Below are 20,069 nucleotides of genomic sequence, written 5' to 3' on the forward strand. Positions count from 1 at the left end.
TGACCTGTTCCCACACACTGAACATTGTTTTTTAACCAAAGCACGATTCATGCTAGTTAAGAATTTCAAAAACAGTTCTTTATTCCAGAGCTGCTAAATAGAGTGACAACATTTCAAGACTTGAACTAAAAAGTGTAAAGTTCTGTTTATTTTACACTATGTACAAAATACAAAATCATTTGTGCAATGTTACCGATGCAGTAAACACTCGCTTTGATTACCGCTCACAGATCTCATGGTGGATTGTCTGGAAACAAAAATGATGCTTTAGAAACTGAACAGGAGGAACACTGAACACCACAGCTGGACAAACACCGTCCATGGGGTATTTTTTAACAATGAACCATATTTAAGTGGCTCCATTTAGACTCCATTCACTCAACACAAAAGTAAATTCGTTTTCACAACATTGATCGTAGGCAACAGATTTCCAGCAGTAGCTGCACGGAAATCCCATAAAATTAGCACAAAAAGTGTAAAATATACAACAAAACAGACTCACATCCATCAAACACACAGACACGTACACATCAATGTTAAAATGTGAGAAAAAGTTTTAGTCTGATAAATTGCCTCAAGTGATGTCACATGAGTCAGTATCAGTTGGTGCTGCAAACTTGAAAATGAGTCAAATCTGGTGGTGTGGACTTTAACAGACCTCTGCAGCTCCAGGCTGCATTAGCCGCTACTGGCACAGCGCACCAGAATCTCTAACTAAACAGACAATTGTTGAGTTGCATTGTGGGTAAGTTAGGCAGCAGATTTTGACAAAGAAGAATGAGTTTAATATATGATATGTGTGGTTCTGCATCGTTTATTTTGATGCTTTCTAAAACAACTGTCCATCGTTAGTCAAGCGATGTTATGCGGTGGGAGAGTGAAGCTATCGATGGAGTTCTCTTATGATTTACTGTACTGCATTCATGTGATTCAGTGACCATACTGCACTGGAAAGTACAATAAATTCGATGTCATCTAAACATTAAATCATGTTACTCAGTAGCAAAAATAACAATTCTAATCAATCTAGTGTGTCCATTTAATCATCATCGTCGTCGCCGCCATCGTCGTCATCATCGTCGTCATCGTCGTCATCATCTCCTTCAAGGCCGTCCTCTTCCTCATCATCTCCACTGCTGGGTTCAGACTCTTCACCATCTGAACTATCAACTTCTTTCTGCAGCACCGCAACTTTAAGATGAACTGCCTCTTCAGGTGAACTGACGCAACCCGCAAAAAAAATTCACACACACACACACACACACACACACACACACACACACACACACACACACACACACACACACACACACACACACACACACACACACACACACACACACACACACACATCGTGCAGCCATAAACACACACACATACATGTAAATAATGAGACAGGGGACTCATGGATATCTAGCAACATGGAAGGTGTACCCTAACAAGAGGCCCACACCAGTCTCCGTCAGCAAACATCCAATGACTAACAAGGACTTTAAAGTACGATACCCACAATCTCCAGCTTGAAACGAACCCAGCCAGAGTACCACAGAGAATTTATGCACTGCTTCCTTATGTGGGGAAAAAGATGACCAAAAATCAGTTCATGAACATATCTCCACCAAAAACAGTTCATTGGTTCTCTGGGTTTAAGATCTCTGGATTTGTTAATTCTATCCTCACAAATTAAAGAGCCACATATTGTGAAGCAGTAGTTGTTAATGGAGCCGCTACTCAGAGAGAAAAGTGAAGGGGTTTTCCCAGAAAAAGTTCATCTGTTCTTATCGTCCATACCTTTAAAAGCTAAACCCTCAGCAGGCAATAGAGAGGATATGAGTCAATTCACAGCAGCAGCAGTTCATCATTTTTGCCCTTTAGGGCTAAAATCAATTACACGTTTCTAGGGGTGATTCAATCAAAGCATATTTCTGATAAAAATGATTAACAATTTAATGTGTTTAACTGGTGAGTTCATGCTTTTATGATTAAAGAGCAAAAACACAGTCTAACTGATACAGTCAGCACTGCTGCTGTGAATTGATGCTTGAAACTAAAGAACAGCATTTAGTTAGAAAATCCCTTCATATTTCCATCTTCTACTCTACTGTTTAAAAACCCTTACTCAAGTTAGTGATTACAAGCACTGGTAACCTTTGGTAAAAACATATAAAAGTGTGTAAAGCTTTACAAGAAACAGAAAGGCAGGTTCATTATATCTCTAATACTGAAGTGAACAAACTACAATAACATGTGAGAGGTTCACATTGGAGAAGCAAAGATGGAAGATGCCTTCCCACCCTCATATTTCACTAGTCTTTTCCAGCAGATTGGACCCAAACAGCCAATCAGACTCCACACAAGTCCCAAGAAGAAGAGGAGCAGAGGAGCTCCGGCTGTCTGGACCTCACCACACGGTCGGGTCCTTCCACTCGGGCTCCCGTGATTGCAGCTCAATGTCGTTTTCCATGTGCTTTCTCCTGTAGAACCTCACCGCCACGAAGATACCAAGGAGGATCAGGATTATACCACAGGCGCCTCCAACTGCAGCTGCCAGGACGCCAATCTCTGAGAGGGAAGCTAGAAGCAGCAGGAACCGAAATCAGTGATAAAAGTGGGTGAAAGCTGAATACTGCTTGCTGAGGAATTTGAGAGAACAAAACAGACACAGTGAATAGCAAATAAAACAGTCCCAGTGATTAAACACACTTCAAGCATTCCACTTGCTTAAGTTATCTTGAGCAAGGCACTGAAACCTGTTCCAGGGAAGACCCTGACCTCTGACCTCCCTGTGGTAAAAGCCTGAGAATTTTTCGACAAGGACCAATAAAATACCACCATCTTAATATATACTGAACACATCGGTGGTAATGGCTGAAAAAAAAAACAAAAAACATAAGCTGCTCCGAAACTGCTGCAGTACATTTGATGGTATAGAAATGTAACTTTTCATCTTCCCAAGCGTTAGTCCTCCTTCATGCAGCGCAGCCAGGCTGACCTTTGTTGACGACTCTGAGGACGATCTCTCCACTATTGCCGTGCACATCTGGCAGGTTGTGCACCTTGCAGATGTAGGTGCCATTAAAGGTCGGAGGAACCTCATGGAGGGTGATGGAGACGTCCCGTTTTAAAACATCTCCCGACCACACCGCCCGGTCTTTAAAACGGCCCTGCTGAGGAGGGTATGGTTCGTCCTTGTAGTAAAACACCTGACATACAGACACACGATGCAGGTTAAAACTCCAGACTCTATTTCTACAATTAATTAGTATATCTGTTTAAAACCCACTGAAGCCTTTAAGTGGCAATGACTTCATGTCTGCTGTTCAGCTAGCTGAAGATATGCATAAGTAATGTACTGTATGTTTTATTGTGTTAGCCATGGATTTCATTAATAATGACATTAAAACACAAATGAAGACATATTAAAAGCATTTTCATAAAAACACAGTTTCTACACACACCGACTCCTCCGAGCCTGAATTTAAGGGACGGAAGTTCCAGGATGCTGCGACGGACTGAAGCGTCACCGGGTGACTGGAAGTGAAGGTGCACTTCAGCCTCACATTTGTCCCGTTGACCGCTTCCACCTCACTCGGAGTGTAAATCTCTATTCCACTGACACGTCGCACCCCTGTGAGAAAGACAAGCGAGTGAGAAAGAGTACTCATGAACAAACAGCATAACCTTACACATACTGCATCACCACCACCTGACTCATTCACAGAGCAGTCACAACAGTCACTAACAGTTCTACGACTTATCAGAAACATTGATAGTGAAGAGCCAAGTGACACAGACCTCTGCTGTTCATTGCTTGTCGCCATAATCTGAAGCTCTGTAAGCTTCCTGTGACGACAGCTGCTCACAATCTTTTCTACGCCCACTGCTTGAGATAGTAAGACCTCATTGTCCACTAATTTCTTTATGACTTCACTTCAGCAGAGCAAACAAAAGAGTGAATAATGCTAATAATCTAATAGCAACTGTGCCTGCTATGGGTTCAAGATTGCAAGTGTGTACAAGTACACAGGGTCAGATGGGCACTATCTTTACAGGTGCTTTATCATCATCTCTTCAACAATTTATGAAATTAGTGGCCAAAAATGAATAATATTCCATCATGTTCTACTTGAAATCGTGGTTATGTCCTTCAGGGGTCTGGTAAAGTGAAATATAAGAGCTAAGTCTGGATCACACTGTGATGAGCAGACCTGCAGACTCTTCCTGCGGATTAAAACATTCCTGCTAATAAAGCACAGAGAAGAAGAAGAAGCCAAGAATGCTGCGTAATCCCAGACAGAGAGGGATAAAAATCACATTTATTACTGTAGATGAAAATTCAATTTGACAGGATAACAGTATTTAGCAGGAAATGGTCAGAGTCTCTGTGTGCAGAACCTACAGGCACATCTTCACTAACATCTGCTGACTGACACTGGACAGCAAACAGAGTACAAGACCCTTACAAATAACAGAAAATTCAATAAATCTGAAGCGAGAGCACACAAAAGCAGCACCTCAAACAGGTTCAGGCGTCAGAGCCGATGAGAGCATTACTTCCATACAATGTGTAGATGTGCATTTATCTGATCGTCATGTCTTTGTCCGTCTATTCCTTCAGTGATGTCTTCATTCATATGTGCAGCTGTTCACAGGTAAGGAAATCCACGTCAGATTCCATTAAGAATGGGTTTCCTTGTCTAGAACTTGTTTGGCTCCAACACGATCATTTCCTCTTATCGCTGCACACTGCGCTGCACACGGGAACTTCACACCATGATGCACCGGACCAAATGACTTTTTGACATTTTTTTAATAGTCTTTACTTTGCCAGCCATAGAAGGAAAAGGAAGTTTGAACGTTTATTTTACAGAACTGGGCGACAAAGGCGGCATTTGCATGTTACTGATTTCAACCAAGACTGGTGGTATGAGCAATATGTAGGATCTGTTTGCAAAGCATTCAGTTAAATTACAGCCGTGTGGAGATTGTGATTACTTTGAGTGCGAGAGATGTGTTCCCTGAAACAAGTACAAGCACATCCAGTACCTCTGGTTAAATCCACACAAGAGCCAAACAGGAAGACTTAGAAGGCAATGCTTTTCCTTGAAGGCGAAAATCTAAATGACAAACAGATACTTTGCAAACACAATGTATATATTGCACAATTTAACCTATTTTAGATCATATTTGTTAGATTTAGATGGACAAAGCATCTAATAGCAGTGCTGATTAAGTCTAAAACTATACTACTAAAACTACATCTTTTAAATGATTGTTTTTTTCATACTGTCATGTCCATGTGGCTTCCTTTCGACACTGTGATGGATTTTCTTTCTGTGGACAGTTGAGCAGAGTATTTGCCTTATGCACATTTTTTTTGTCTCTCCAATTAAAACAAAATTTATGAAACACTTTCCAACCCTGTCCACGGCTTTGCAGGCAAATGTTGTTGATTCACTACAAATAAAAACAAGTATGAGCTACTCAAAAGAGAAGTCATAGTTTCATTCCAGTTCTTTCATAACATCCCCCCCCCCCCCGCAGACAGCCTGACGACATTATGAATGATATTTCGATACCTAATCACTGTGGTGTGTTTAGACTCCTTGTCAGACTTACAATCTTGAATGTAACTCCACACCCAGACATCTACAGTGTTGTGGTAGGTGCTCAAGCAAAAGTCTAACATCTCTGCCATAGATTCATCTTGGGGGGGGGGGGGGGGGGCAGTGTATCTTAATAGTCCAGCCCACCACCCCAGGTGTTTCTGAGCTTGCCTGTCCAAACACCTCCTTCATATTCACTCCTGGCAAGCTGTTTGAGCAAAACAAAATCTGATGCCAGCGCGACAAAGATGGTATTATGTCTCCTTCAAAGCCAACATACTGTTTGTCATCGCTCACCCATCATGAATTTGGTCCTTTTTTTATTTACAACTTCTTAGGACAACGTAATTCTTTTATCCCACTCTTTTGTATATATACTTGTTGTTTTGAATTTGCATTGCACTTGTTCAATACTCTATCCACTTTATTGATGCTGCTGTAAATTGGAATTTCCCCATAGACTGAAGTGTTTGAGTTTTAGTTAAACTTTTCCTTTGTTAAATGACACAGCTTTGGGGTGTTTGGGGGTGATTCTACAGGAAATGGTGATGACATGCTACTAATTCATATTCAATCAGTAGATTAACTGTATATCTGTGATTTACTGACAGCCGCATCAACGTTTCTTTGACTTGCATGACTGAAACTGATATTCTGTCCACAATCAAGAAACAGTTACACTGAATGGAGACGTCACAGTTACTGCATAACATCACCTTTTAAAAAAATATTAGGCTAATTATTATTATGAAAGAGAAAACATAAAAAGTAGGCCAGTTCACAAGGCCTTCTTTGCTTTGTGAAAACATGCAAATTGATATTTATTTTAATTCTTCTCTCAAATTTAGGGTGATATATTTTAAATAAAATACACATAAGCGCAAGGAATTGTACCACCAAAGAAATTTAATATTATACTGTATAATGGTGTAACAGTTCAATATAGCATGGCCTCTAAAACTCTACAAAAAACCACCTGTGATACTCATGTATGTGTAACTTCTGTATGTCTAAAATACTCGTACATGACAGGCCACTGTGTGATACGCCATTAATCATTTTTACGACTTGATTACACCGCTCAGTGGTAAAAGTACCTTTCGTAGTAAAGGTTAAACTGATCAAACTCTGTAAACTTTGTTCTGCAGTGGCTCACGATCACAGTCCAAAAATGTCGCCTTGACGCTGTTTTTGTGCAGCCACAGTGAAGTCGCCCGCTCCCTCCAGGAAGTTGTTGAAACTCACCTGGCAGCGCGAATCCTCCCAGGAGAAGCAGAAGCCATATCCGATTCATAGGATAAACCATTTATTCCGCCTTAAATCCTCTGTAAACGTCCGTTTTTGCACATTTATTGAAGGGAGTGAGGAGGACAAGAGTTGCTGCAGACAATCGCTCGTGATATACACTGAACCTGCGTACACCTGTTGGGCGACGTTTACTGACTCACTTCTAGTTGGACGAGTTAGCCGACCTGCCTGCCACAGACCGTTTTGGTCTGGCTGCTGCAGACATGCGCACTCGGTTTGTGATCGATAACCCCGGACTGATCACCAGGTAGTTTCATTATAAAGTTTCCTGCTGACTGGTACCATCTTGCGGCCACTGAAAAAAAAGAAAAAGAAAAAAGTTTTCATTCAGGTCAAAGACAGTATGTGTTGTGTTCAAGTGCTATGGGCAAAATGTCCGTTTGTGTTACAGTAAAAGTGTCCTAGCCTGCCGCTGATTACCATCACTATCTATAGGCAGATTGATTTCTGTAAAAAAATATCTTATAATAAGGTGAATGACTGATAAATTAATTATTGTTCAGTTCAACTGTTTAGTACATAATTAGAGATTCTGAGTTACTTGCTAAAACTGTCTCTTCCACCCCAAAACAATCACTGATTTTCCTTTGAATACCTCTGAAGAGAAAAAACTAACAGATACTCTGAATTACTTAATCTGACCAGTGTATCTGACATTTAATATTTCCTTCTGCTGGAATAATATGTAGAATGATGGCAAATAGTTGTTGTTGTACATGAGGATAAGTAGATCTTCTACTTATATCACCATATTGCCTCTATGCGAATGACTAGAAATGCGTATTACTACATAGTTACACTTAAACAACACCCTTCAATCCCACAGCAATTCCATGATGTAGTCAGATGAGTCGAAACCTGCAAAGGATGAAAAAGGAAAGTCAAAAAACTTCAAGTGCCACGCACCAGTTCCCCAAGTCCTGGATGTAGGGGTTGGAAGGACCAAGTCACTGTTATGGACTTAAATGACACAGGAGAACTGCATCTGAAGCTGCACTTCAGTTTCACATCTGTCCAGCTGACCGCTTCCACCTCACTGTAGCCACAGATTGTCAGTTTAACATATCTTTTTGTCTACAGATATACAGATCTTGTGTAGCAGCTCTAAATGGAAAGTCTGCAATTTTACATCCATGCGAATGAGAATAATGCAACAAAGTCATGAGCATTTTCTTTTACGCTTTAGTCAGTGCTAGCCTTTTGTCACTGGTTAATGAATGCATGGGTGTGGGGGCTTCAGGAGATCGACTGGACACTGCATGTGCTTGCCAAACAGCACTGATCAGCCAGGGGAGGGTACATTTCTTATTTGCACACCCATGTGTAACAGGAAGTTTCTACATTTGCAGCTCAACACAGTCTGTTACTGACTGTTAAATATTTTGACACCTCATGTAGAGAACAAGGTGTTTTGTCACATGTTCACATATACATGTACAGTGTGGAGTGAAATGTTTCGCTACCATCTCAAGTAGATTTTTTTTTTTAAGTTAAATTTCAGCAGTTAAAAGGGAACAAAGAAGTACATATAAGTGTGCAATAATTGACAATTTGTGTAATGATAAAAAAAACAACAACAAAGCAGGATAAAATTACATTACATTAAAATGACTTCAGCTGTAAACAAAACTGTTTTTGTAAAGGCCATTAAACTCACATGCTTCTTGTTATCGTGCACTGAGCCCAGGCTGTATTCCTACATACAGTAATATCACAGTGTGTCACTGTGAAAGTGTTTTTGCATTTAGGGAAAGATTGAGGTTGTTGTAATCACCAGGCACCAGGAATCTTCCCAGGGGAACAAACAGCAGAATCATCTGATACATGCTGTTAAACACGCTGCCTAAAGCTCACTTAATAGGAAATAAATTTATTGTACAATTCCTGAAAGCTCTCCACCGCAGGCAATACTGGTAGTGAAAATATGTTTTGCAGTTCCTGATGGGTGGAGTAGCTTTAAGCCTATGGGCACTTCTTTTTAACATATTATTAAACTCTGCTTTCAGTAGTTCAAATTTTAACTCAATTTTAAAGGCAGATGGTGCTAAAAAAAAAAAAATGTGTCTTTTTGGCCACTTTGTTAAACACAAATCTCTGTAAAACAAGACACATCAGCTGATGACACACAACACACATCAGCTTTAGAGGCAGGTGGATTATGAACATTTTCAGAGCCTCTTTTTCAGGATCTGAATGCATCTCAATTGTGTGCATGCGCGAAACCATAAACCTGCCTGTGGTGTTAATGTACTAATGAAGAAGATTTACAGGCACCTACAGCATTGTTTATTGAAGCCTATACTCGGCATTGCAGAGGCAGGCAGAGACAAAAGCTTCCTAGGTAAAGAAAACAAAAACATAACTGACATGAAAGTTATTGAACGGGTGATATAAGCTTATTCCACTTAATTTGTGTCATTAAAATAAGCTGCCTGGAGCAGACAAGCTGTTACCAGGTAGAACAACTTACCATACATGACAAAAGAAAAAAAAGGAAATTGATGAGGCTCAGGTAGTTGAATAATTACACAAAAAAAAGAAATGCAAAGTAGATGTGACCTGTAATTTAAAGCTGCCCAGCTGAAAATGACCTAATACAAATACGTAATTTCTTCTGGAGGTATTTTAAAACACCGGCCTACATTATTCCCTATAAATGTCAACAGTTAGTAAATAAGATGTTATTCTTGCGTTTCCTACTGTGCCGGAAGGCAGCATTTGATCTAACGTGACCATGATGCATTGCGATCAGCTGACACAGCGGCTCGGATCACAAATAGCCATGAGTGTATGAAGATGGGCCTCGAGCGGAAGAGAGAGATCATTTTACAGTGTGCCGACAGCAAAGATGTCGGCAGCGGTAGAGACTCACTCCCACATAGACGTATTCTGCTTCATACCTGATCTCTGGCACCCACGGAAATTATTTCAAATGATACAGAGAAATTTCTTTGTTTGGGAATCTGAAGTAAAACATTTTAGACTGAAGTTTTTAATCGTATTTTCAAACCGGTGACTCACCCATAATTCATTGCGGAACCCGCGAAAAGGGTTGTTCTTTGCCCTGTGTTTAATCTCCAAGGAAAGAGCACCTATAAGCAGTGGGATGGCTCGGCCTTAACAATCTCCGTTAATTACAGAAGGTAGCAGTGTTTCGCTTTGTGCTACAGGCGGCTCGCTTAGGTTGTGTGAGGTCGTGATTAGGGTTTGATTCAGGGACTAGAAGTAGTCCCTAATAAATAGCTGCCCGACAGGCAAATTTGAGGGCAAAATCCCCAGTTTATATGGCTCATTCTGCAGTGCCCTCCAACGCTATTGCTATGAATGGTAGCGGATGGGCGCTCTGCTCGTGAAAGGCTCTCTGTACTTTGCCTTCTTGACACACCTTTTGTTGTCTCGTCTAGCTAGAGTCGGCTAACGGTTGCTAGCGAGCATCACCCGCCTCGACTACCCGACAACAGTAAAGTGAAGTTGGGGCAAAATAGTTATTCTGAAGCCGAGGGAGTCGACAAGTGACGACCAACACACTACCAGGTAGTTTGCCTTTTATTTTAAAAACAAAGTCATCTCTGGAAATTTCCATATTAACGACGGGCGTGTCAAACGTTAAGGATCAGAGATGGAGCCATAAGAGTCTCCAGTCATTAGCTGGCTGGCTGGCTAGCTAGCTAGCTAACAAGCTAATGTCAGATAAACAGTAACCTAGCGGATTTAATGCGATCTCCTCTGTGATCCATAAGCACCCGTCTTGAAAGCGAAAGCAGCCTACATCCGTATTAGGCCAGTCTCTGCTCCTGAAACGTTAAGCTGCTGCATCACAGCAGTGCTAGCTGGTACTGATGCTCTCCTTATACTGTAGCTCCAACCTAAAACAACATGAACCCTTGCTCCTCTCCTAAGTGTCTCTGCATAGCTATGTGTTATTTTACTTGAGTGTGAATAAGAGCTGGTGTCTCCTGTAGGATGAGTGGTGATGATCTGAACCCAGCTGCAGTGCCTCATCCAGTGGAGGATGTGCAGGGGGATGGACGGTGGATGTCACAGGTTGGTGGTATTTATTATTACTGTAGGAATAACTTCACTGTATTACTGGATTCACTCTTTATTCCCATGCATTACTTAAAATACCAGATTCATAATGTATGCAGGATGGATGCACTTTACTAGCTGGAAAATTTACGTTATTTCTCAAGGGGGTTGTCCATGCTTCCTGCATCATTTAAATCAGCTTTAGATAAGTTTGAACAAAAAGCCTGTCAGCAGGGAAATGTATGTTTTTTTTCTATATACATTATGCTAAAAGCACCTCAAATTGAATATTTTAGTGCTTTAGTTGTCATACATGTAAGTTTGCATGCTTTACCTCAGGTGTCTCTATGTTAAACTCTCAGAGCTCATAAAATAATCAGTGGACGATGTCCCACTGTGACTGTCTGAATCTGATCCTCACAAAGATCCTGTGGAGCTGATCATTGTGAGGACAATATTTTCAAATGAAGAGATGCAAGCTAGATCTGCACGATCACACTATGTGATGATGTTGGATGATATAAAATAAGATTACACTTTATTAATTCCCCCATAGGGGAAATTAGGGGTGGTTCTCAGTAATTTCACTGATAAATGTGGGATAAACAATGGCGTGGGTGGTCTTAATTATATAAGTTCAAATAAATTGTAACCATTCCCAAGACTTATATGTCTTTCAGAGCACCACTTTATCCAGCTTGTGTGGCTCAACACCTTCTGGTAGGTCTGTGCTAGGTTAATCCTCCAAAGCTAATAGGTCTGAGACAGTCTGCTTTATTCCACGCTCTCCATCAGATGTGGCACCTGAGTGGTGAGCTTGTAAGATTTGGCTGACTCGAGATGCTCACAAGTACTACAGTACATCTAAGATTTACAAAACTTATAACACAAAAGTTGTAACTCAGACTGAAAGGCGTCATGTGGAACGGATTAAAGTGTGTTTTTGTCTGTGGGTGAAATTTCATGTTTTGTCATTCATCTGTCCTGTCTCACGATTATGGAGCTCTGTTGTGATGAGGTTGTGATTTTTTTTACAGCACACAAGATTTGTGCAGGAGTGTAAGGATGCGGAACCAGATGTGCTTTTTGTGGGGGATTCAATGGTACAACTAATGCAGCAGTTTGAGGTGAGACGAGATATTTACCTTTTCAAACCTGGGCTTTTGATTTCTCACATGACAACGGCGTCTTCATTTTGTTTCTCGTTTTTTCTAAATCTCAGTATTTTCACACAATACTCCAGATACAAAGATAAATGCCATTCATACTTATGTTGCCTCACTACTAGTGTTACTACGCATTTCATGGTGTTTCTGATCGACACGCTATGATGTCAGCATCAGTGAGTTATTGGATATTAGCCGCCAAAGTCAGAAATACTCATATTTAATGCAGATTTCTTGTCTGCAGGTCTGGAGGGAGTTATTCTCTCCTCTTCATGCACTCAACTTTGGCATTGGAGGGGACACCACCTGCAATGTGCTGTGGAGGCTGCAGAATGGAGAGCTGGAGAACATTCGTCCCAAGGTGAGACAGTTTTGGGCAAATTCATTTTATTCACCTCTCACAGACACACTTTTACACCTCAGACACAGAACAAACTCTTACATCTACATTTTAGTTCTGTTATCGACAAAAAAACCCACACATGCACACACTGTTGTACCTCTCACACTGTTTGTCGCTTGCATGTAGCATCCCTGACCTCCTCATCTTGTTGGACATAGCAGGAGCAGGTGGCCTGACCCATGGTTGTCAGGGTGGAGTGTTTGTCCAGAACAGCTTTTGTGACCCCAGCAGCCATTTTATTAAGTTGCAGTGTGCATTAGGAAAACATTGGAGCAACCGTTTGTTGTATTACCCTAAGTGAGACCCGGGGGGAAGCCTGCATTACTCACCCATTACCCAGACATCAATCCATTAACATTTATTCTCTCAAAACCACTAACAGGATGTTGCTTAGATATTACTGTACTGTCCCGCTTTGATCACTGTTCTGGAGCTTTGAACGATGCGTCCATCTTTGGTCTTGTCCAGGTGGTGGTGTTGTGGGTAGGAACCAACAATTATGAACACACAGCGGAGCAAGTTGCAGGAGGGATTCTTGCTATTGCACAGCTGCTCACCTCCCGCCTCCCCAAAGCAAAGATAGTTGTGCTGGTAAGTAGTTCGCTGATTGTCTTTGTCTTTCGTTGCACCTAGTTTGTTTTAAAGAGGCACGTTTGCATTTAGCTTCCTTCGTAAATATTTGGCATTGTTGTTTTATCTTCTGCAACAACCACTGAAAATTAATGTTAGTATTGTTCATGTTAGTATTTTTTGGCAAATGTTGCATGATACAGAAATAATAACCATCCTTGCTGTGCAACCCAGTTGCTGCTGGTTACCCTCACCAGCTTTCAGATGTATATGTCCATATGTAATAGCCCAGTTTTAGAAAGTCAAATTTAGGCCCTTCTAAGCTGAATTATTTGTTAATATGAAACACAAAATACAAAATATTACAGTTTAAATCTCAACACACTGACCTTCATCAATATGATGTTGTTCTGTCTGTTGTCTGTTGTTCTCAGAGTTTGTTGCCTCGAGGCGAGCGTCCCAACCCACTGAGGGAGAAGAACGCTGCGGTTAATGGCTTCCTACGCTCCTGGCTGCCGCGACTGGGCCAGGCTCAGTACCTGGATGTGGGCAAGGAGTTCGTCCACACCGATGGAACCATCATCACGCAGGACATGTTTGACTTCCTCCACCTGACGTCGACGGGCTACCGCAGCGTAGCGAAGCCCCTCAGTGACCTGCTGCTTCAGATACTGGAAGAGACGCCAGAGGAGAGACGGGCATCACTGGTTTGAGGGCCGCGGCCGAGCAGCACATTTATCCAGAGGCATGTCTCACTCGCTGCTGTGGGAGACGGGGGAGACATGTCCCTGGTATCTGCTGGAGGAAGGGCTCACTCATAGGGGGAAGAGGCACCCCGGTGTGAGTGGGCCCATAAGGGGTGTGGGATGTCATTCGTGAGCGGAGGGTTGGGTGTGGAGATGTGCTGAAGAGGGAGAGAGACCTCACTAAAGACGTAGACACTGTGATTGCAGCAGTAACCTCTACTGCAAAGGATTTACCAAGTTCAAACTGCTATATACTGAGATCATGTGGTGCACACACGCACACACACACACACACACATACAGATTAATCTTGGATAAAATGTGTGTTTCCCTCTGTTACCTGTGCCACGAAGATATGATACAAAACAGAAAAACACAATCTGATTTCTTCCTCCATGTTTTGTTTGATGCTCGCTAAACAGTTAACTGTGCGGCCGCTCTGTGAACGCAAACATACTCACAGAGCATCATCCAACATCGTGCAATGTTATGAGTCTGACTAGTATGCTGCAGAGCAGTGGTTCCCAGCCCGGGTGTGAGGGCCACCCCCAAGGTGTCACAAAACCTGTTGTACAAAATTCTGTTTTGAGGAGTAAAAATCTCTCGTAGTGTCATATCACTTCCTTCTAAGGGTCCAAAGGTCAAAAAGGTTGGCACGACTGCTGCAGAGGGGCTACTGCTAAGATGCTATTGCAGTGAGCAGTATTTAAAAATGACTCTCACTATTCGATGATTGTGCTTAAAGCATAAACAAATGTGAAACAAATGGCATATAAAAGAAGTACATTTACACAGATTTACTGTGATCGTTTTGTGAGTCCAGTTCTTGATGTGTACTATTTCATGTACTCAGCCGAACACGTTGAACTTGATGTGTAACTCTAGATGTCTTTTGAAAATGTGTCATTCGATATAAAATAGATGGATGTATAACTGGAGAGTTAACTCGCTGTCCACAGACCACAGATACAGCAGGTCACTGCCTCATTCCTGTAAACTCAGTGGTCCACTCAGACCTGATGTTGGTGTTTCGCTGCATGCATGTCTTAAGACGAGCCTCAGCTTTGGTGTAGAACATCAGCCTACGCTTGTGTATGGAATTAGTGAATATCCGTCATAATCATGTGTTCATATATATTAATTAGTGATGTACAGTAAGGCTGTTGAATCTACTTGTCTGATAATCTGCACAGGTCTTCCAAACACCCCCAGCTCTGCTGCTCACATGCACATGACATCCAGCTGTTTTTTTTTTACATTGTGTTTGAGTTACATTTCACCATTTGTGTCCGGGCAAAATCTACTTTTACGTTTCATTTTAATGTCTAAAAAAACAAGGAGGTTACACATTTCATATGTTTCATTTGTGTTGTTAAACTAAGTCTTAACAGCTTTTTTAAATCGTCCTCCTAACGGCTTCTCGACTGTGTGACCTCGATATCTCTTAAAGGACATTTTTGAATAGAAAAAAAAAAATCCACACATCATTTCAGGCCATGATATTTTCAGCGTCTTGATGAGTGTGTGTGCTGTGTCTTTCAGCAGTATTGTAGTGCAACAGTGCGCTTGATTTTATTGTTTTTATTTTACAACCACATAAAAGCGGTTCACATCAGCTCCTCCTGCTCACTCCTCCTCACGTTGCTAATCACAGCACGAGTTAAGCCTTTATAAAATCCACATTGATTTGGGACAGTGTCTTTCTGCATCTGCAACTCACACTAATGTCAAACACTCGCAGTCAGACTTTGTCTAGCACAGGCTCTCTCTCCCTCCCTCACCAGCCCAAACACTTGCATACACAGTATTTTGTCTTCAAAGCACCGCTCTGTTCTGTTTCTCACCTCCTCTTTGTTTCTCTCCCTGGTGTATGTGCAGTTGACTCTAACCCAGCCTTGCCACCCTGGGACCTGACATCTCCACATGATACAGTTACTGAGTATTTTTAGGAATAAAAAGTATCCACATGGTAAAGCTACTGCACACAGCTATACTGAATATTGTCATGCTAAATGCTAAAAAGCAATCGCAGGCCATGTAAAGAAAACCATTCGTCTGTGAGCTTATACTGGGAGTCTTTTGTGGAGCATTAAATTATCCGACGCTACTGCTGTCTTAAGCTCTGCACGTTTGCGTGCTGTGTTGAATATAAATAGTGTATGTGTGTGTGCCTTAAGTGTTCATGGGGACGGTTGTGTACAGTATGTGTGGTACTGGATTGTGTAAGGTGGGCGTATGAGTGTCTCAAAGTGACCCCAGTTGTATATAAGACATGTGGAGCTTGAGGAAATGATGTTTGAAGGGGGTTCAGAGTGTGGGCGTCTGTTCGGTGCGATTTGCACTGTTTGGCTCGTTGTCACGTTACTGGGGTAAAGCATTCCAATAAAAAAAGAAAAGGAAACAAAGATTTGATCATGTTCCGGTGTTTGTTTCTGTGAGTCATGCGGGGTGATCAAACTAAATCTCAGCTGCGGTTCTGAACTCACCAGCAGAGGGAACCATTGTACCAGAGAACTGAAACGAGAAGGACCAACAAAGCTCACTGCTCCTTCCATGCCTCCTGTCTTTTAGCCAGAGAGATCATTATTGCCTAATTAATTTGCTCTCGCCAAATTAACATCTCTAATTTTGCAGTAATTCAGCAGCAGCACTCCGAGGCAATGTAGACTCATGTTAAAACGTATTCATTAAACATTTAGTTAGGCATGCTGGATTATGATCGCTGGCTACTTGTAAAATACTTTGTTAATAAACCATTCACTCACATCTGAAGTCGCTCTCATTAATTTTAACTGTGACCCAAAACTGTCCCAGTGCAGCTAAAATAGTTGGTCCATCTGGAGGCCTGTACTGCAGACTGTTGACAGAGTGTGAAGTTTGAAGCACTGTTAACACTGAGCTGAAGGCCCAAAACTGAACAGTGTAAAGTCATACCTGAAGTCAGCTGTGCTGGATTCACTTTATGAGTTCAGGCAGGGAATGATTGAGCAATTAAAGCGATTATTTTTTACAAGTTTTTCTATCTTAAGATTTGTGGTGCTGTAAAAATGGAATAAATCACTGTTGAAAGGCGCTTTCCATATGTTTAGATTGCCAGTGATCCAAATCTAAATTTCCACTTAATGTTTTCAAAACTGGCCCAGTAGACTGTAGATAAATATTTGACTCCTTGGTCAATCAACACAGTCTGAAAATGGGAAATGATAACTTTCTAATCCCAACAGGCACTAACGGGGACAGAGGCGTCGCTGGCAAGTTAACCACACCCTGATAACATCTATATCTGGCCTCTTGTGTTATTCCTGCTCTGTCAGCCTGTTCAGAACTTGGCTTTAGTTCAGTATTAACAAGCTGGGCAGTCTGTATCACTTAGCATCTGAAGGGCCTGCGTGAACAGAGAAGGCAAGAAGACATTACATCTCAATTAGACCGACGGTGAGGAGGTTACTTTATGTGTGAACCTGTGGGGTCAGGGTTGGTAATGTGCTGCCACATGTGATAATGGTGCAGTGGATATGACATGCAGCTGAGTATTGGGCCAGTAAGTCATCTGCTGCAGACAGTAAAGGCTTTACAGCTATCTAATAACACAGCACGGGGACACTGATTGTGCGCTGAACTGCCTGCTCATTTCATCAATAACACAAGTTATTAAGCATTTGGTCCACAGTGGTGAACACTGTGCACAGACTCTGAATACACAATGCCAGTCCACTGTTCATGAGTTGTTTGTCTTGACTTCCTCTGTGATAATGTATCCCTATAATTGTGTTTACTTCATCGGAAATAAGAGGCTTTCCATTCTGAATTAGTCAAATTTGATTTGATGACTCTCAGACGTCATGATTTCATAAAGATGTGCTTTGTAGGTGCATATTTGTGACAGTGCCATGTGCTGCGGCCCTTGTGATGTAGTTCTTGTTGAAAACTTGAATCCATCACATGTTTTCAGTTCACCATCAGGTAATAGAGTTTCAGAGGAAATGAAACAAAGAAGCTGATAAAAGCAGAAGATGTTATGAAAGTCTGACTTTTTGTTTTGAGGCTTAGCAGCAGAGACAGTATTTACTTCACAAATCTGCTTCTGCTGTTAGCAGCAGGCTCTGAGATAGGTTTGTGTGTGCCTGGGGTAGTAACCAGTATCAGCCAGGCGAGGGCTGTCATGAGTGGACCTTAGGGTCCGGTCAAATGTGAGCAAAATCTGCATCTTCTCTTCACGTGGGGTTCAACTTTGGTGACCTTTGATACAAATTTTGCCTTGGCAGGCGGTGGTTGTTTTAATGCATCCACTATGTGATTATAATAATTTCATAAAGATGAAAATCACAAACAAAAATGAACATGTGAGGCACATTCTTTGGTGAATCATTGCACCCTTATGTTTATAATAGTTCAATTTCAATAAAGTGGATCTGTGTCTATGATTTATTTACTTGTTTCTGACAGAGGTTCCACGATTCTTATACATCCAAAATGCTGCATCACTTGCACTGCAGAACTCCTCCTGCTTTGCTAAAAGCACGTCACAGTTTCACTGCAGCAGCTATCATCAGGCAATAAGGTGCAGGACTGTCCTGACTGCTTGATTAGGTGATAAATTGCCGCGGCATTGAAATGAAAATGTGGATTTTTGCAGGTTACAGAAAAAATCTGAAGGATGGTTTAAACCAAGGCAGCGTTTCCTCGATTCGAGCTTTGAGGATTGAAGTCAATATTTAACTGCAAGTCTTGAACTGAGGGTTCACCTTTCAGATCTCAATATTTGGCCTCAAACCAGAGGTTTCGAGGCGGAAAACACCTGCTTCCTGACTCAGATTACCCTCCATTTGTACCTGATACTCCTGTGACCTGCCTTCTTCACTCTTGTATCATTCAATGCAGCCATGTAAAGAGCTGACGACACATGCAGTCACACCACCGCACCTTCCTCTGTGGTTCCAGATCAGCCATATTTATGCCTATGAGTCATTCACACACACATATTCAGGCTTCATGATAACCTCAGCCTGGAGGCAATGTCTATTCTATCTGTGTGTGTGATGTGACATCAGTGCAGTCCCCGGACCTGCAGTCTGCAGCTGCAGAGTGATTCTCTGTTTCGTAAACACAGTTGCTTTCACATAAAGGATGTCCACCACAAATTGCAGCTCCTTGAAACCACCTTGGAAGGAAATTGAGCTTACTGGGATAAAATTGCAAACGGTTTGGTTCATAATTTGCTGCACAGCGAGCTGTTTTCCTCCTGTACATAAAGGCTTGTGTAATACCGTCTCTGCCTCACTTGAACAGTGCAATCCAGACGGTCCTTCTACGCCATGACCAGGTCATCGAAATTCATTTATTCTCATTGATTTCTGCGCTGCACCTCTCCATAATTGTCTTGGTCCTAAAGCTAATTCAGGTCTCAGGTCAGGCCGTCCTATTTATTTCTCCAGCTTTTCACCCAGGGCCATCATTTCTTGACTGCAGCCTTTTGTACTGTAATGACATTGGACTGACATTATCCTGCTGCATACAAAACAAAGCAGCCTAAAATTGCTTTAGCTGTCAATTAATGCCTGAATTTCTGATGTTTAAATGTAGTTCAGAGTGAAATACTCGGTAGGACACGCACCCTTTGGCCTTTTCTAGGTCTACAGGCAATCACTGTGTCTTAACACGTCTGTTTTTCTCAGCAGGATTTTTAGCGCTGCAGATCTATTATCTGTTTTCTCACATTCCACAACTCATTTGTCCTTGCCCTTCAGTTTGTTTACAAGCATTGTGACTTTTATAAAGGGGGGTGTCACTCGTAGCCGCAGGCCAGACATCTCTTCCTGACAGTTCATACAAAGGAGACACGCCTCCCAAGCAAATTAAAACTGGATTCCCTTCTCATCTATGGGAAGGCATCTATTGTAAGACAAGATTAGTGTTGTCAAAATGAAATAGAGATTCGTCCTGAGATGTGTTTCATTCAAACTTACAATGTCTGTAATAGAGTAATCTCTATAAACAGATATCTGCATGTGAATGCAAACTCTGAAGGGAAGGGACAAGAGTTTGGTTTTAGATGTGCACTGGTTTCCAGTTAGTTAGTTTGTAGTCTGAGCGGTATAGACCAATCATGTCAGAACAGCCAGTGGGGGTCACTAATGCTGCAATATAATCCCTCACTGGCTTGCCACCCACCTAATGCTGTGGTTAGTCTGGTTAGGGCTTGGCACAAACATGACTTGGTTGTGGTTTACGATGAAATAAG

The 20,069-nt window shown here is 41.7% G+C and overlaps 2 protein-coding genes across 2 annotated transcripts; one reads left to right on the forward strand and one right to left on the reverse strand.

Moving 5' to 3' along the window:
- Window positions 1-975: 975 nt before the first annotated feature.
- Window positions 976-6,993, reverse strand: mpzl2b (myelin protein zero-like 2b). The gene is made up of 5 exons (XM_070983217.1): window positions 6,852-6,993; window positions 3,459-3,628; window positions 2,993-3,203; window positions 2,406-2,574; window positions 976-1,220 (listed from the first exon to the last, which is right to left on the reverse strand). The coding sequence occupies exons 1-5, from the start codon at window positions 6,910-6,912 to the stop codon at window positions 1,040-1,042; spliced, it is 792 nt and encodes a 263-aa protein (XP_070839318.1). The 5' UTR covers window positions 6,913-6,993; the 3' UTR covers window positions 976-1,039.
- Window positions 6,994-10,205: 3,212 nt separating this feature from the next.
- pafah1b2 (platelet-activating factor acetylhydrolase 1b, catalytic subunit 2) lies at window positions 10,206-14,628 on the forward strand. Its single transcript, XM_070983276.1, has 6 exons — window positions 10,206-10,448; window positions 10,877-10,958; window positions 11,981-12,070; window positions 12,354-12,470; window positions 12,981-13,103; window positions 13,517-14,628. Exons 2-6 carry the CDS (start codon window positions 10,878-10,880, stop codon window positions 13,793-13,795), a joined length of 690 nt encoding a protein of 229 aa, XP_070839377.1. The 5' UTR covers window positions 10,206-10,448; window position 10,877; the 3' UTR covers window positions 13,796-14,628.
- The last annotated feature ends 5,441 nt before the right edge of the window (window positions 14,629-20,069 follow it).

Source organism: Chaetodon trifascialis, chromosome 16, assembly GCF_039877785.1.
Source record: "Chaetodon trifascialis isolate fChaTrf1 chromosome 16, fChaTrf1.hap1, whole genome shotgun sequence".
Lineage (NCBI taxonomy): Eukaryota > Metazoa > Chordata > Actinopteri > Chaetodontiformes > Chaetodontidae > Chaetodon > Chaetodon trifascialis.

Excerpts from the sequence above, each read along its gene's own strand:
- pafah1b2 (XM_070983276.1), top strand. The coding sequence starts at position 10,878 with ATGAGTGGTGATGATCTGAACCCAGCTGCAGTGCCTCATCCAGTGGAG. Across the intron at positions 12,071-12,353 it reads AACTAATGCAGCAGTTTGAG|GTCTGGAGGGAGTTATTCTC; the intron begins GTGAGACGAGAT and ends TCTTGTCTGCAG. Across the intron at positions 12,471-12,980 it reads TGGAGAACATTCGTCCCAAG|GTGGTGGTGTTGTGGGTAGG; the intron begins GTGAGACAGTTT and ends GGTCTTGTCCAG.
- mpzl2b (XM_070983217.1), bottom strand. The coding sequence starts at position 6,912 with ATGGTTTATCCTATGAATCGGATATGGCTTCTGCTTCTCCTGGGAGGA. Across the intron at positions 3,629-6,851 it reads GGGAGGATTCGCGCTGCCAG|GGGTGCGACGTGTCAGTGGA; the intron begins GTGAGTTTCAAC and ends TCTTTCTCACAG. Across the intron at positions 3,204-3,458 it reads ATTCAGGCTCGGAGGAGTCG|GTGTTTTACTACAAGGACGA; the intron begins GTGTGTGTAGAA and ends TCTGTATGTCAG.